We start from the raw sequence: 19,042 nt of genomic DNA, 5'->3' as shown, positions 1-19,042 counted from the left end.
TCTAGGGTAAAACCATTAGAATCCAGCACACACACATGTAAAACTCATACACAACTGGAGTGCAATATGTTCAAAAAACAACATGACCTGACGAAGAACATTTTGAGCGAAAAAGGTTTAGGTACACCAGCTGTCTGTATATCATCAGCCGACAACTATACAGTGCAGAAATGGCCAATAATGCATGACAGTTTGTACTATCGATTTTATTGAATGCGATGTTTTTTGGTTGGAATATATCAGACATTTCCATTACATCATTTGGTTTTCTACTTGTAGAAGTTATAGATGAGGCAATCTCGTCTGCATGTGGTTGGCGTTATCTTAATTATAAGTATACGCGGTTTCTTCATAAAATTTGGCTTTGACTTCATATCTTCTGTATTATTCATTCATTACATATTTACAATGAATGGCGAGATATAGACCTGCTTTGGGCAATTGTAAATTGTTTGTGAGACTTCTTGACACATATTTATTTTCAATTTTGTCTGAAAAAAATACCTTTGTGTTGGCGTCTTATTAACCTTATCCAACATCGATCTCTCTTTGTTCATATCAATGGTGTCAAAAAAAGTATTTACAATGAATGTTAATCTTTGATTACCATTGTGTCATACTGGTGATGCATCTTCAAGTTCGAAGATAAGTCACTTGATAAATTAAGATACAGCCGTGGTTTACAACGATTCTTGTCCTTTGATTTTTTCAGTGAGTATCCTAGTATGATCTCATTTAATTTGTCTAACTAAAGCCATTACAGAAAATTTATTTGAACTGACAATGAAATGCGTATCATATCAGAGCTAGTCAGCAAATGTTTTAATTTAGCTTTATAAGTTTGTTTTTTCTACAAATTTGTATGTTTTCGTAACTTATCCAGGTAAGACCTGACTCAAAACCTTATTACATCAGTGAACAACAATACATATGTAATATATATAAATATATATATTACTAAACCAATATTAGATTTCCCTATAGGCAGTAAGTTGTCTTGTTTATGTCAAACATCAACATAGTTCACCTGAATGAAATTTTTTGATGTTAGCAAACCACGTGATTCTTTTTTTACCTGTACCGGCTACGTGTTACTACTTACTCATATATACAAAAATCATATCAATAATTCGTATACCTTTGGACGGAGTACCTGTAATCGTTTGACCAGATCAAAATGCCGGTAAGACATCATTTATCATTTGAGTTTCATATAAAAATTTCTAGACTTGTATTTCATTTTAGTTTAAAGTTCGCCTACACTCATTTTCTAAGCCAGAAGTTACCGGCTTTACATGTTATTTGATGAGAAACATTAATAACTGGGCGTTGTTCACGATAAAAAAGTATGCTTGAAGTTGCCAAATTAAAAGATCCGTTAGTTAAAATGATTTTTATTTACTCTTTGATTATGGTGTACACATATGAACGGCATATACGCAATTAGAACACCCTCAATACCTTAAAAGAAAACAGCAGTACGGGGATGCTGTTCGTTCATGCACATAGGATAAAGGTCAAACTAATTTTCAGGGTGTAATAAGGTCAGACAAAGTATACTTCAACAACCTACATGTAATTGTCTACCATCTTATTAACAACCCTGGTAAAACCTGCCAAAACTGTGAGCTTTATTGATTTTCCATTTACAAAATCGTGAAGGGAATTGAACTGATGTAAATTATTTAGGTACTTATATAGATAATTTTTGCCATACTTGATTGATTTGTGCAAGGACGTATATTAGATTGTTAGTTATACGTCCTTGATTTGTGCATCTTCCATAAATTCTTTAATCAAAAAAACTTTTCCTATTGCAAAACATTGGCGATACATGAGAATCAGTGGGGTTGGTATGCATCTTGTATCTTTGAGTTTTCCAAAACAAAACAAGCACTTTTACATATTCTGCATCTTCATGTGGATGGGGGATTAACACGGCCACCCGTCTTTAAAAAGAAACCTATAGAGAGTGTTATATTAAGACACATAGGTAATTTTGCCAAGTGCCTGTGGGGAGTAGGTTGAATCACGCAGAAGAATAAGACGAGAACATTATTTTTGGCAAAATAAAAATGTGAAAAATTTTACTCCACGTCTGTGTATATATTTCAACGCTTGCGTCATCCGTTCTTTTACAATAAATAAATTGTTATTCGTTTACTTTAAAATAATCACGGGTATAATATATATGATCTGTTTAGGAATTTTACTCGATAATTTAATGGGCTTATGATATTTACCTAGCGTAGGTGTTAAATATTTCAATAAAGATAAAAAGCATGTACATGTACGATAACATTTATATACACCTACGCTAGATGACAAACATGTCATCAAAAAAGTTTATCATGGGTGGGTAAAAGGGACAACGCAGATCCTGTCCCCTCTCAGACACATTTTTTTTACCTAAGAATAATGAAATCATTCATAGAATTCCGGAATGTTTAAACATTCAGGTCTCGGACCTTTTTAAAGATGACACACGGTAGCAGATAACTTGATAATGCATAACAATACTACTGGATTATAATCAATTTGAAAGCGTTGATTGAATTTGATAAAATTTTACCAACATTTCCTTACAAACCAGAACGGAGAGTTGTCATGACTAAAGCTACTTAAAATCTACCGTAAAAAATGCACCCCAGAATTAGTGAAAGAACGCCGCATGACTTAGCTTACCAACATTTCTTATAGTCTGCTATGGGTTGGATACACATTGTTAATGTCGAAAGTCTTTTAAAAAAAACTTTGAAAGTTATGCCATTCACGGGTAATATGCTAGTAGATAAGTATCCAGTCATAGGAAACAAAATCGTTTGGCCCCTATACATTTTAAATGACAATGATTTTGATTATGAGAAGGTGCCAATCTAATTAAAATATAGAACTCGGATTTCGTTATACTACGTATACATGTAGTATAACGAAATCCGAGTTCTATATTTTAATTAGATTGAGAAGGTGCAAGAGATCCAACCTTTTTATCACATAGTAACTTGATATCTTATGTAACATATCACATATCATATCAAGTTACCTATCACTCTATTTTATTGAATCTCAAAATATAATGCTATTGTCATGTCAAATGTTTATGCCCTTCGGAGCTCTCTTCTTCTTCTTTTAAATATATTTTTTGTTTTATTTAGTCTCCTACAATCGTACCAAACTGGAATTACGACGAGGCTGTAGAAGCTGAAGCAGCTGAACAACTGAGAAATGCTATGAAAGGATTCGGTAAATTTTATAAGTCAGAACTCTCATGAAGATGTACAGTAACCGTTGAAAACTTCGCACATTTTGTTATCACCAATCTTTTAAACATTTCGGTAAACTTATCCCATTTTATATCGCCAATATACATATCGAATTTGCATTCCTACTGAAGATCATTTTGTAAAATAACACAAAATAGCACAATACGAAAATGAGTGTGACGAGTACACTGGAAGATCGTCAAAATTATAATTGAGCGAGAAATAATTATAGTTACACATAAGAAAACTATTAATAGTCTGTCTCGTATTATTAACGCCCACGGTAAGTAAACAACCCAAAGCTTATTTTGAAAACAAGAATACAGGCGGCATAATGGGGAGATAATTATAAGCCTATAGACATGTTAAATACACAATAAGTAGGATGGAATAATAAAAAAAAATAACGAACTGGTCACTCTATAGTTTAAATGCGAGCAAAGCGAAATGTTACGAATCCTAATCGACATCCTTCGGGTACACTCTGAGACCAAAAATACTCAAGATGACCATCAAAACCAAAAAGAGGACAGTACGTATAAGTCAGGATATAAACCTTCATGCTGTATTTTGATTCAATGTGTTAATGAGTGAAGCATATTCATTAAACCCTTTTCAACAGTTTTGAGAGTTGGTGGTACTTTGTTTTTGTCTCGCGTAGACCAAGTAAAAAAAGCGAGACTTGTGCGTGCTGTTTTCGGTGACAGCGGCGTCAACAAGGTATAAGTGTGTGATAAGGCCAGTTTAAGGGGAACCACTAGTGGTTGGTCAATGACATTTTTTATATAGTTGTATTAGCATTTACACTTCTCATTTCCGTGGAGATACTATATCCCTCATCATGGTTCATTGACATTGATTTTTTTTTGCATCCATAATTTGTGTTTAGGTAAGTTTAAAGGGAACAACTTATGATAAGTCAAAATGAATGGTATTTGGTATGCATTTGTATTAGCATTGGCATTTCTCCTTCCCACGGAGATTATTTTGTCCTGAACCATCAGTAATGTTTCATTGACTTTGAATGTTTTACATTATTTACACGTTGAAGTATTGCCAATTTAATTTCAACATTTGCATTAAAATATCAAAATTACGCAAAGGCGAGATATATCTCTATGTGAACAGTTTATTATAAAGAAAAAAGGACTTTTTGTATCTAATTATATTCGCAGTAATAATTTATGTATTTGTCCATAAATTCTGCATTTTCTTGTTCAATATATATGTTAGTTGAAAACTGTTACGCGATACCTTGTTTATCCATTATACTTTTTCTCATATCGGCCGTGATTTTATTTCATTTAAACGCTGGTCTGTAAAATTAGCTTGCATGTGTAAAATACCTTGCATTTAATGATTTTGAAATCAGTTAATTAAAGTGGCCAAAGAAAAATCCAACGACATTAATACCGTTGTAGTATATTTTACATTTAGAGTTGTTTTCCTTATTACAGGTACAGATGAAGCAGTGATTATAGAATGTCTCATGAAATACAGTACCGAGCAAAGAATTAAAATAGCCGAAACCTTTAAACAAGCCTATGGACAGGTAAAAGAGTGGATATATTTTAAAGTTTTGTTTAAAGAGATAGTGATATCCTCTCCGACAATTATGAATCGAAAATCTAAATTCATTTTTGTTACATTAAATGTCATTACCCTATAACAATGCAAAAGGAATTAATAATTCTCCAGAAAAGCACTTGCTGTTTCCAATTCTTTTTCCATTCACACGTGTGATTCTCGAATATATAAGTGCGATTCGGAAAAAAATATGGCGATACGAAAGCAAATCAAGAAACTATATTTATATAGAGAGATGACAAGTGTGACTGATCGTAAAATTGTTGAATCTTGAACATAGCAATAATGGCATAAAACGTGATTCAGACATCTCTCCATAAAAGTGTAGATAATTCATCTCTCCATACAAAGTGACTAGTGTAGATTGTTCATCTCTCCATACTAAGTGTAGATCATTCATCTTTCCATACAAACATTCATCTCCATAAAAAGTGTAGATCATTCATCTCTCCATACAAACATTCATCTCTCCATAAAAAGTGTAGATCATTCATCTTTCCATACAAACATTCATCTTCATACAAAGTGTAGATCATCTCTCCATACAAAGTGTAGATCATTCATCTCTCTATACAAATAGTAGATCATTCATCTCTCCATACAAAGTGTAGATCGTTCATCTCTCCATACAAAGTGTAGATAATTCATCTCTCTATACAAAGTGTAGATCGAGAACATATGGAGGTGCACAAATTTATTATCATTTGCACAAGGTACTGATACTATTTTTGAATAGTATAAATGGCTATTATATACAAGATATTTGTGTAGAGCGGTTTAATGATAATCAGCTGAAATGGTAGCTGGTCTTTAATTTCCAATGCGTGCATATATATATGTATATATATAGTAAGTTACAGTACAGAAGTGATCCAACCATTTAATGTGAACCTACGTATTGAAGATACTTTATTATTTATATTCTTATGACTTATTTTCAGAGTGCATTTTCTAAATTTTATTAACAGGACCTTATTGAAGAGCTGAAAGGTGAGCTTGGTGGAGATTTTGAGGACACTTGTGTGGCTATGCTAACACCATCCAGACTTTTGGATGTCAAAGAGTTAAACAAATCAATAAGTGTAAGTAAACATTCGAGCATGACTCGTTTTATAATGAGTTATTTAGTACTTGAAATAAAAGATTTTGGAAAAAGTTTAACCCATTTTTGCTTAAGTATGTCCTCAGATGAATAATACTTGAGGCAGAAATCTAAACTCATCGATATACATAGATCTCCTTAAGTAAAAACAATTTATAAATAAAAAAAAAATGCTTATGCTTGAAAATCTTTCTTCGACAGGGTGCTGGAACTGACGAATCAACACTGGTGGAGATAATGTGCTCTAGGTCAAATGAAGAAATAGAAGAGATTAAAGAACTTTACGAGAAAGGTAAAAGGAGATCTGTAATTAAATAAAGGAATAGCCTAAAGCGTTACAGGGATTTTTCGAGAGAAAACAGTTTTGCTTTTGAATATTGAAAAAATAGATAAATTGTTTGCACCAAGAATTAAAAAAAAAGAATATTTTTAATATCTGACGAAAAAAAAGATTGTTGTGAATAGAAAATTATATTTTTTTGGCACGACAGACGTCAACTTTTTTCAGCTCACTACGCTCTGCTCAATTGTTTCATATCTTGAATTAATTTTCCTTCCTTCTTTATCAATATAATCTGAGATGGGGTAAATTTTCCCCCTTCTCCCTTGCTTTCTGGTACTTCTCATGTTGTGTACTTTTGACAGAATACGAATGTTCATTGGAAGACGCCTTAATGGGAGACACAGGTGGATACTTTGGTAGATTAATGAGAGCATTGGTACAAGGTGGACGAGACACTGATGATGTAGATTACACGAGAGTAGAGGAAGATGCCCAGAAATTATTTGATGTAAGTTTACCGAGTTTTACTTATGTTTTTAGATGTAAGTCTACCGAGTTTTACTTACCTTTTTGGAATACATTCTTTAAGGGACGATATGATTATTTATCATCATTTCAATTCACCCTTCCGAGGTTAACTTTATTTCAAATCTCCACCTTTACAATCGCGCAGTAAATTGGAATAAAACCATAATTTACAGACCTTTGGTTTCAAAATTTTATCTGATATTTCCTATTGAACTTCATTTTGAAATCTAAAAAAAAATATGACTAAGGATGTTTAATGTATGTAATTTTGCTTTTCTATCGTCTTGGCGACGTCATAGTCTCTCAGTTGGTATATTCCAAATGGGTTTACAAGTTCATAACATCGGTAATCTACTGTCACCGCCTGTTATTCATTTTAAAGTAAATTTCGCCGATCAATGGGATATAGTTAAGCGACAATACATCCAATCTTATGTACTTAGTATATGAATATACATGTAGAAAGTGAACTTTGATCCTTTTTGTATAATGTTTTGTTGATTGTTGTTTTGTGCTTAACGTCCAGTGGCAAGTATTTCATGCATATGCAGAACGAGTTTGTTTTGTGTAATGAATTATATCAGTTTCTTAAATTGTTTCAGTATGGTTGGTCTGTACTTGAATGGTTGCATATAACATATGAGTTAGTTTCGTGTCATCTGTCTTTATTTTTAGGAATATTATAGGCCCAAGGGGCTCAACATACATTATTGCAATTTGAATAATTAATAGTTGCAAATTCCTGCTACACGTTTATTTTTAGACTGCATAATTAGGTTGATACCCTCGAAAAGCAGCCCAGGCTGGGATTAGGGACCGTTGACAATTTTTCTGGGAATGGTTCCAAAGAGGATTTTTTTTTTAAGAAGGTAGATTTTTTTTGAGCGGCAGTGTTGAAGAAGTGAGCACATTTTGACCCTACTTTCAAATTATGTGTCGTCTATATAAATTCCTTCTTTAAGTTATCGTTCATACTATTGGTTACTTGGCGGTGCAGGTTTCAACGCTTTAATATTGTGTATTTTTCTTTTACGACATATGGTTTGAATGGACACATCATGAGGTTTGTAAGCATGTTAAAACTGGTTAATAGACTATCTGGACCATGTGTTGTTCGTTTTTTTTGTCTTTGTGTGTGTATTTTTTCGGAGGAGTCGGTGATTGGTGTGGTTTGTAGTACATGTGTACGATGATTTCAGGAACCCGTTTGTGTACTATTAAAGAAAGCTGAGGCAAAAGAGATAACTGTGGTAAACAGAATAACATGTTCACTTGATTACACTTATTTTTAGGCTGGTGCCGCACAATTAGGAACTGAGGAGGCCGAAATCAACTCTATTCTGTGTGTAAGAAGTTTTGACCATCTACTAGACGTTTTTGCAAAGTATGAAGAATTGTCTGAGGGTACTTCATTGGAGGATGCCATCAAAAGCGAGACAAGTGCAGATTTGCAAGATGGATTTTTATCAATCAGTAAGAATATGTTTTTCATCGAAAATCTAGAATATTTACTTATTTCATTAGCGATAAACAAGCTGTCATTGACGACTTGCACGTGACATGGCTTCAATGTATTAAAATAGATTAGAGGGTATAATCCAATGAGACAGATAATCAACACAAATAAAACTTTTAAAGGTCGAAATAACGTCACTACAATTGCCATATTTTCGTATTGCCATATCATATGTGGATTTACATTCATAAAAGCCAACCTGGACCAATCTGATTAAGATATAAACCTCTGATTTCGTTATGCATATACAGGGACAGTCTATACTAATATACGAGCACGTGAGTGATATATCTGTATTTTTTAAAAATTAAATTGCATAAAAGAGAAACTACAGCCATTTTCTTTTTGTTGTAAAAAAAAAAACGATTTATTTCGGACAGATTTTGTGTACATCACCATGTTCGTAAAGTGTAAACAGCATCCTGTGGAACCCCCTTTTTGTTTGACAACAAATGCTACTGTATTGGAACATATGGTTGGAACCTCCCCTTTTTATATGACTTGCATGTGTTGGAACACCTTTTAAAAATGGCTGGATCGAACCCTGGCATCCAAACCAAACCGTAAAAATATAATAACACTGCAACACTCTTTTAAACTAAGTTCCTGAATGTTACATTTATTCCTGTTTAGCAATGATAATAAGTATGATGACATGTACAATTTGTGTACTCCGGAATGTGGAGATGAGCCAATTTGGCAGTTAACTATTGAAAATAACGTTTGGTTGCTTAACTGTCAAGATTCCCATAGAGAAACAGTGCTCATTTCATCCTTTTTTTTCAGTTCAGTGTGCCAAAAATAAACAAAAATATTTTGCTACGAGACTGAACAAAGCTATGGAAGGATGTGGTACAGATGATTCCGATTTAATCAGACTTATTGTCTCGAGAAGCGAGGTATTGTTTTATTAATTATAGGTGTCATGGCGTTGCTTAATTTCAGTATAGTCAAACATAAATTATCTTAGGAATGTTGGTAGTAATTTAACACGGAAGACTACCATGTTTTGATAAATTTCAAAGTATATAGCATTTTCTTCATTGTAAAAGCCAAGAACAGGCAGATGTTGAAAATTGGATTGTGGCAAACTTCTCTTTTATTTGGCACTAGAAAGCTGCGGATTTTAATATCTTAGTTCTAGTGTTGTTATTTTTAACCTAGGGTATTTAATATTTGTAATGATATTTATTTTATTTGAATTATTTGCACATCATCTGAACATGTATAGTTTAGTTTTCATTTTGAACAAATAAAGACCTAAAGGATTTAAATTGTTCATTTATTTTTCTATTCAAAGGTCCAGATTTCACATCACAATGCAATATGAGTTAACGTCAATTGTGAAATTCAAATATCAAATAGTATAAATTATATAATGCTATTTTTGTTTTGATAATGTTGCACATACCCATAAACTCAATGATTATCAAAACGTTATTCAGCGCTTAACGTTGCTGTTAAATACGCAATATTTTGATTTTCATCTGAAAGACAATACATAGGTTGACTTCAAATAGAATTTGGATTTTGGTTGATATGTCATTCTTGCTCATTTTTGTCTCGCTTCGACGAAGTCGAGAATTAGGCGTGCTGTTTCCGGCGGCTGCGTCAACAACGGATTTGTTTGTAATTATGTTAGAACAAGGAGTAAATAATAGTGGTAGGTCAATGGTATTTGGTATGCAGTTGTATAAGCATTGAACATCTTATTTCCATGGAGAGTATGTTATACAAGGGAACCGATGGGAAATAAGTAGAAAAATTCTCCGACTGGAAGTTGACAACCATTGAAACAATTGACACTATATTAGTTAGATTCAATATGCAGTATTGACTAGTTTAGTATACTTAAAAATATTAGTAGATGGGTAAAAAATACAACACAATAGTGACCAATATAAGCTTAAGTGAGCTTCAAGTTTGCCATTGATTTATAAGATATAAAAATAAGATGATGATTACCAATGAGACAACTCTCCACATGAGACCAACATGACGTAGAAGTTAGCAACTATCGGTCGCTGTACTGCCTTAAACAATGAGCAAAACCCATACCGCATAGCAAGCTTTAGAAGACCCTGAAATGACAAGTGTAATAAAAACTTCAAACGAGAAAACTAACGGCCTGATTTATGTACAAAAAAATAAACGAAAACCAAATATGATCTATAGCAACAAACAACAACCACTGAAATACAATTACAGGTTCCTGACTTGGGACAGGCACATACAGATTGTGGCGGGGTTAAACATGTTTGCGGATGTCCAACTTCTTATATGATAAGATAGTTGTTTAACAGCACAACATAAGAACAAACTATAAAAATCCGTTGAAAAGCGCTTAACTCATCATATCGATACAAAGCACAAAAACAACTAACAAAAACAACGACATGTGAGAACTCACAGTTACTGAAAGCTAGTTCAAAGCCAATAATAACTAATAAAATAAATCAAAATGCAATTATATTATCAATATTATTTATTTCAGATTGACTTAGGCGATATCAAAGACGAATTTCAACAATTATATGAAAAATCCTTGGAGGAAGCCATTGAAAGCGAGTGTGGTGGGGATTACAAAAGAATGTTACTTGCACTTGTCCAGGGAAATCATTAACCAAAATTTTTACATAGACATAATCAATGATAATTCAGTTTAGAGTTGGAGGCTTCTCCAAAAACAAAGTTATACCCTTTGTCATTTTACCAGCAAAGTTTACAAACAGTTAAAATTATACTGCAATGACTATGATTAAAATGAAAGCTTTTGGAAATTAGCTTTTTCAACTTTTAGTTAACACACGAGACTAGATTTATATTTATGTTTTTTTCTGATATAAATTTTATGTACAGAGATTTGTTACTTGTCAAATTATATTACATCTTGACCGGTATTTTTTTTTTATGCATACAAGGAAATATTGGGATAAAGTTCAATTGGATAATCATTGGTATACAAGAATTTAGATAAATGTAAACATCTATATAACTGACTCACAGTCTAAATATTATTTGTATATACATATGCACATTCATGGCTCTACAATCTGTCGATACCTGTAGCTTGGCATTGCACAAGGTCATGTTTCTCTCTGACTGTTTATGACGTCTTTACACTTAATCCATTGGAGGTGTACTGATTGATATTTTAGTCTTAGATGCACGATTTTTTTCATTAGTTGTTATTGGCTTTGAACTAGCTGTCAGTAACTGCAAGTACTCTCAGATCTGTACTCAGTGTCTTTCTGTTGTGTGGATGTAAAAGTACCCGTCCACGTCCACTTTGTGTTTTTGATAGATGTATTTCTATCTGTATCCATCCGATGAGTTAAGCCTTTTTAAACTGATTTTTATGGTTTGTTCTTATGTTATACTGTTACACCACTGTCCCAGGTTAGGGGAGTGTTGGCGCCTTCAAACGAGTTTAACTCCGCCACATTCTGTACGTGCCTGTCCCAAGTCAGGAGCCTGCCTGTCCCAAGTCAGGAGTTGTCGTTTGTTGCTGTGTATCATATTTGTTTTTCATTCATTATTTTGTACATAAATAAGGCCGTTAGTTTTCTCGTTTGAATTGTTTTACATTTGTCATTTTGGGGCCTTTTATAGCTGACTATGCGGTATGGTCTCTTGAGGAGAATGTCTCATTGGCAATCATATCAAAGAAAAAAACCATGAAGGAACCACATAATCTCTACCAGTCAAATCAAAATGATACAAAGAAAAACATATAATACAAATATGTCCGCAAAAAAATGTTCACTCAGGTGCTGATAATAACTATACTAATAACAACTTATTACAAAAAAATAAAAAAAAAATAAAGAGGAAGCACTATGCGGCAAAAACTATTTACTGTTACGTCATTTCCTTTTTATAACCCTCTCAAATATAGAATATAAAAAACAAAAAACAAGATGTGGTATGATTGTCAATATGACAACTATCGACCATAGACCAAATGACGTAGAGTTGAGCAACTATAGGTTACCATAAGGCCTTTAACAATTTGCAAAATCCATACCGCATAATAAAAGGCCCAAACATAACAAAATGTAAACAGTCCAAACGAGAAAATCAATTTGGGGTTTGTCCTTTAACTGAACGGCCTGCTTTATGTACAAAACAATAAACAAAAAAGTAATATGACAAACAACAACCAACATGAACCACTCAGAATTATAGGCTCTTGTTTGGGACAGTCATATTCCGTTGGTTGATACAGTCGGACGTTTGATTTAGGCAGGTTTTATGGACTTTCCTCTTTTGAATTTACCTTGGAGTCTCGTATCTTTATGTGTTATCCTTGTCCGTCTGTACGTCCTTCTCAATATTAGTTTCCGTTCTCTATCTTTAGTTTGCCTCAACCAAATGTTATGAAACTTAATATATACAATGCCCGGCACAAGCACTTGTCTCTTATATGAATTACATATATATTTTATTATATAAAACACGTGTTATATTAAAGTATATAGGTTTTTTTCAGAGACAAGTGCCTGTGCACAATGCTTATTACAACAAAACAGATGAATTTCGAACTGGGTGGCGTCACTTCTTCCGTTCTGGAGTTATGCCCAATTATATATGGAAAAATATTGAATTTTTCGTCTCCGTTCTCTAACTTTCGTTTACCTCAACCAAATGTTATACCAGACCACCTAGTGGTAGTGTGTTCGCCTCGAGTGCGGCAGGTTGTATGTTCGAACCTCGGCCGTGTCAAACCAAACTTTAAAATTGGTATTTGCTGCTTCTCCGCTAAGCCGACGCGGCATTAAGAAGTAAGAGCAAAGACTGGTCAGCTCGGAGTCGGAATAATGTGTCCGGGTAAGGTGACATGTCTTCCTGCGGACTGTTACCTTGTGAACTAGCACCTTAAAAATCGGGCTCAGCGTGTCGGTCTAATATTCATTCTCGTCCTGATTATGCATTAATTTGCCGCAGCCATCATCATCATCATAATCATCATCATCATCAAATGTTATACACAATGCTTATTACCACAAAACTCCGATCAAGTTCGAATTTGGGAGGTGTCACTTTTACCGTTCTCGAGTTAAGCCCGTTTATAACGATGTTTGCAAGCGAGGGTATCATCTGTGTCCCATGGACACATTCTCCATTTATTGTTAATATGTTTATACAGAATCTGTTGGGGTTAAACAAGTTTGCGAGCGCTCAATACTCACCCAACCTGGGACAATGGTGAATCAGCTCAACATAAGAACAAACTTTAACAATCAGATGAAAAGGGCTGAACTCACCAGACCGACATAAAACACACACAAGTCAACAAAACGGAATGGATCCAAATTACCGATCTGAGAGTTCTTGCTTTTCCTTAAGTGTATAAGCTAGTTCAAAGCCAATAACAACTTAAAAAAAAGAACAGAGTTCCAATGTTGCCCGCGTTGCACATATCTTATCTATCCAAGGTACAAGGACAATAACTTAAAAAAAGCACTTTGTTTGTGCTTTAAAACTTTTAATTAATATCTTATAGAAATGAAGGCTTCAGAGCAAATGCAATGTGATTTCCATTATAATTAATATTTCCAAGGGGCATAACTCGTTAAAAATATTTGATCAGGACTTATTTTCGAAAGTGTCAAAGACATTGCTGATATAAACCTATGATAATAAGTTTCATAAAAATCTAGCGAGAATTGTACACGTGAGAGCGCTAACAAGACTGGACGGACGGACAGACGCCCGTTTTTTTTGTCCCCCGCAACGCGTTGCGCAGGGGGACAAAAATTTCATGTATGCAACACAAAATACCAATCAGTACACATCTAGTGGAAAGACACCATAAAAATAAGGATTTACTCATCAGAGATACAAGGCTTATAATTTTGTGCGGAAAACTCGCGTTTCGGCTCCATAAGAATTATTAGTGGCGCTCGAGTCAAAACAGCTGAAAGGTCAAATCAAATACAGAGTTGAAGAGAATTAAAAACTGAAAATTCTAAAAAGGTGTGCCAAATACGGATAAAGCAATCCATGTCTGGGGGTAGCAAAACCTAAGCGTGTAGAATACTTTATAATTTTACATTTTATAAACTCTAAATTTACAAAAAAATAAGAATATCAATGATATACCATGTTAACACAAATGCGCTGACTACTGGGTATCGACCCAAATAACGAGCTGGCAGATTTGGAGTTTTCTTTCTTAAGTTCAGTTGACCCAAATGATTATTGTCTTTATGTACTTTTTGTGAAGTTGATATTTCTTCGATGAGCGTTTTCTGATTCCTCTCTTGGCATCTTAAAACTATCTTAATTTACATTTAACTGTACATATGCCAAACATTTATTTCAGAGGTAACTCATTTATTTTCCGTCCCATCAAGCATCACGAACATTTAAGGAAAATGGATTTATGTAAGAGTGCTGCTCTTGTTTCCCGATTTCATTTCTTAAATGATTGTATTAAGTCAATGAACCATGATTGATGGGGCGGGGTCATATATTCCCCATGGATATGAGCTAATGCTGATACATCTGCTACCTACTGTCATTGACTTACCTTTAGTGGTTTCCCTCTTAAACTGACCGAATCACAAACTGCAGTATCAAATCTTAACGCAGGTTTCAAAGTCAATAGACCATGACTGAGGGGGCAGAGATAGAAAATCTCCATGAAAACGAAATGTGCTAGTGCTAATACAAATGAATACCAAATATTATTGACCCACCATTACCTGCCGTCGGAATTAGCATACCTAGTGAGCGTGCCAAAATTAGGGACAAGTATAGTCTAGGGGCAAGCAAGAGATCTTATAAAGTTAATTGATAAGTTTTGAGAAAATACAATTTTTCACTGCATTTTCAATATTCTATGGTATATTTTGTTTGTTTTTATGAAATTTGATATTTCCCTTAACTTTGCTTGTGATTTCCAAATGGATAATCAAACGCTTTAAGAAATTTGTTTGGTGTGCTTTTCAACAGCCAGTAAGCATTCCCATTGGCAATCTTTTCTGTATTTGTTCCACAGGGTAAAAATAAGTAAGTTATTGAAAACAACAGATATTTGAATAGCAAAGAGACTGAATAATGATTGTACTGTTTGAATGAATTTACTCTTATCTATAACATTAAAATGTTACTCAGTCGTAAACATTTATGTTTGACACAATTGTTACACAATATTGTAAATTTTTTCATGTAAAAATTTCATCAAAGGACCTAATTAAACAAAATATGTAAGAAACTATGACAAGCAGTTCTCGTCAAAACTATGTTTAAGCCATTTTTCGAAAAATTTACACACTGAGATTAAAAAAATGTAAAAAAAAACTATAATTTCTATAATTACCAGCGTCGTTGTTATGATCATGAAATTTCAAGATTACCATTACTTATTCTTTCACAATCATTTTTCTCGATATAAATGACAGCCGTGTTTTTGCTTTACATGCACTTAAAGTTTAGTACGAAAGAATATTTCTCGAATAGTAAAAATTAGTTATAGGTTGGTTTGTTCTTCTTGAAATTTAACACGAATGAATATTACTCGAAGTAAAAACAAGAGTGCACACGCTGAAATGTCTCGCCTTCTTTACTAACCATTGATATTATTTTGATAGTCCTAAATATAAAGCTTTACTAAAACTATCACATAAACTTAACATGATCCAACAAAATGAGGTCAAGGTCATAAAAACCAAACAAGAAATACATGTACACCTTACAATCATTCAATACACTAAATATAGTTGACCTATTGCTTATAGTTTCTAAGAAACAGACATACGGCAATATTTTTTACCGTGCCCAGAAATTTAGAAACGATCCTGGTAAACTTATCGATCCATTAAATAAACTTATTCTAAAAGGTTACCAATTCAACACTGTAATTAGATCATTAAATATTGTTTTTATTGGTACGAATATTGATGTTGTTATCAATAAATTAAAAGCAAACAAAAACTTTTTGTTATATACATATACACATTCATGGATCTACAATCTGTCGATACCTGTATCTTGGCATTGCACAAGGTCATGTTTTTCTCTGACTGTTTATGACGTCTTTACACTAAATCCATTGGATGTTGGATGTGTACGGATTGATAATTTAGTTTTAGATGCATGATTTTTTGTATTTTTGCTTTGAACTAGCTGTCAGTAACTGCGAGTACTCTCAGATCTGTAATTAGTGTCTTTTCGTTGTTTGGATGTAGAAGTACCCGGCCACGTCCACTTGTATTTGTATTATTTGTATTTTTATCCATCTGATGAGTTAAGCCTCTTTCAACTGATTTTTATAGTTCGTTCTTATGTTGTACTGTCACACCACTGTCCCAGGTTAGGGGGAGGGTTGGGATCCCGCTAACATGTTTAACCCCGCCACATTCTGTATGTATGTGCCTGTCCCAAGTCAGGAGCCTGTAATTCAGTGGTCGTCATTCGTTTATGTGTTACATATTTGTTTTTCGTTCATTTTTTGTACATAAATTAGGCCGTTAGTTTTTTCGTTTGAATTGTTTTACATTGTCATTTCGGGGCCTTTTATAGCTGACTGTCATGACTGAGCGGTATGGGCTTTGCTCATTGTTGAAGGCCGTACGGTGACCTATAGTTGTTAATTTCTGTATCATTTGGTCTCTTGTGGAGAGTTGTCTCATTGGCAATCATACCACATCTTCTTTTTTATATTAACCAAGAAAACTAAACATTGACCAATGAACCATGAAAATGAGGTCAAGGTCAGATGAACCATGCCAGGCAGACATGTACAGCTTACAATCCTTCCATACAACAAATATAGTTGACCTATTGCTTATAGTTTTAAGAAAAACAGACCAAAACATAAAAACTTAATACTGAGCAATGAACCGTGAAAATGAGGTCAAGATCAAATAAAACCTGAGAGACTGACATGTACATCACAAAATATTTCCATACACCAAATATAGTTGACCTATTGCATATAGTATTAGAAAATAAAACTCCAAATACTAACTTTGACCTCTGAACCATGAAAATGAGGTCAAGGTCAGATGACACCTGCCAGTTGGACATGTACACCTTACAATCCTTTCATACGCCAAATATACTAGACCTATTGCTTATAGTACATGAGATATGGGCTTGACCACCAAAACTTAACCTTGTTCATTGATCCATGAAATGAGGTCGAGTTCAAGTGAAAACTGTCTGAGGGGCACGAGGACCTTGCAAGGTACGCACATACCAAATATAGTCATCCTATTACTCATAATAAGAGAGTAATTAACGTTACAAAAAATCTTAACTTTTTTTTCAAGTACTCACTGAACCATCAAAATGAGGTCAAGGACAATGGACATGTGAGAGACGGATACTTCGTAACATAAGGCATCTATATACAAAGTATGAAGCATCCAGGTCTTCCACCTTCTAAAATATAAAGCTTTTAAGAAGTTAGTTAACGCCGCCGCCGCCACCGCCGGATCACAATCCCTATGTCGAGCTTTCTGCGACAAAAGTCGCAGGCTCGACAAAAATCGGTTTAGCTGAGTTTTTTCTATGTAAAACTTAGCAAGAAAGAATATATTCCTCGAATAATATAAAATAAATTGCTTCGCCGAGCGCAGCTGGATACGACCGCAGAGGTCCAACCCTGAACAGTTGGGGCAAAAATGGACGCAATATTCGCGCTTGATACAGGTCTGAATTTGGATTGCAATTAAATATTTGACACATAAAAGGTTTCTGACACAGAATAAATGTAGTCAAAGAACTTAGAATTGGTTATATGATTTGAATTTATATTCAATTTTTTGCTTTTGTGCAATACACTTTGCTGTTGCGAATTGACCCCCCCTCCTCCCACAAAATAAAATAACCCCCCTTTTTTTTGCTTTTGTGCAATACACTATGCTGTTGCGTATTAACCCCCCCCCCCCCCCACACACACTTTTTTTTGGCAAAAAAAAAAATAATATTTAAGAATTTTTTGAAGAATTTTTCTTTTTAATTTCTGAAATCTGAAATGAGAAAAATTGACCCCCCACAATTTCTTTTTACCCCCCCTCTTTTTCCCCCCAAAAAAAATTTTCCCTCAAGATATGGTCATAATCTCAATTCAAATTTCCAATGGAGTTTGCAACCATAATTACCCATTTAAATTTACCATAGTGCTAACTTAATCTATTTTATAATAGAATTTAAAATATGGTGTCAAATCTTTCATATGGATTTTTTGGTAAAAAAAAAGATGCAACATCTGCAGATATTTTTACTGGTCTTCCTTTATAAATATGCATTTCTTTAAACATAATTTAAAAGCAGTGTAAGGGAGGTAATCAAAACGTTGTATTTGGATTACCTCCCTTACACTGCTTTTAAATTGTCTTAATTGTTCATTAACCATTACTTTATACATAATTTTAAAGCAGTGTAAGGGAGGTAATTCAAATGATGTATTTGAATTACCTCCCTTACACTGCTTTAAATTATGTTTTGTACGAAAGTATTTGTCCATTAACCAGGACACCCTTGTTTTTCCCCCTTTTTTGCCCCTCATTCCTAAACGGTTTGAGCCAGAACCCCCTAAAGCAAATCCTAACCATCCCTTTGTGGTATGGAAACTTGTGGTATAATTTCAGAGAGATCCATACACCGTTCCACAAGTTAATGTCTGGAAACTCGAAAAATGCTTATTTTGGCCCCTTTTTCCATAACTGTTGGTACCATTATCCCCAAAATCAATCCCAACCTTCTTTTTGTGGTATTGAACCTTATGGTAAAATTTCATAGAGATCCAT

At 33.8% G+C, this 19,042-nt stretch overlaps 1 protein-coding gene and 1 long non-coding RNA gene across 2 annotated transcripts in view; both read left to right on the top strand.

Annotated features, from left to right (window-relative positions):
• The window catches only part of LOC127710138 (uncharacterized), a 304,241-nt gene that overhangs the window by 265,160 nt on the left and 20,039 nt on the right, over nt 1–19,042 (top strand). The window lies entirely within an intron of this gene.
• On the top strand, nt 1,022–11,141 carry LOC127709901 (annexin A11-like). The gene is made up of 9 exons (XM_052215591.1): nt 1,022–1,183; nt 3,156–3,243; nt 4,721–4,815; nt 5,819–5,932; nt 6,154–6,244; nt 6,598–6,743; nt 8,056–8,236; nt 9,066–9,178; nt 10,774–11,141. Exons 1-9 carry the CDS (start codon nt 1,178–1,180, stop codon nt 10,900–10,902), a joined length of 963 nt encoding a protein of 320 aa, XP_052071551.1. The 5' UTR covers nt 1,022–1,177; the 3' UTR covers nt 10,903–11,141.

Source organism: Mytilus californianus, unplaced genomic scaffold, assembly GCF_021869535.1.
Source record: "Mytilus californianus isolate M0D057914Y unplaced genomic scaffold, xbMytCali1.0.p SCAF_1, whole genome shotgun sequence".
NCBI lineage: Eukaryota > Metazoa > Mollusca > Bivalvia > Mytilida > Mytilidae > Mytilus > Mytilus californianus.
The sequence above is the reverse complement of the archived record's forward strand: the minus strand, read 5'-3'. Positions and strand labels throughout refer to the sequence as shown.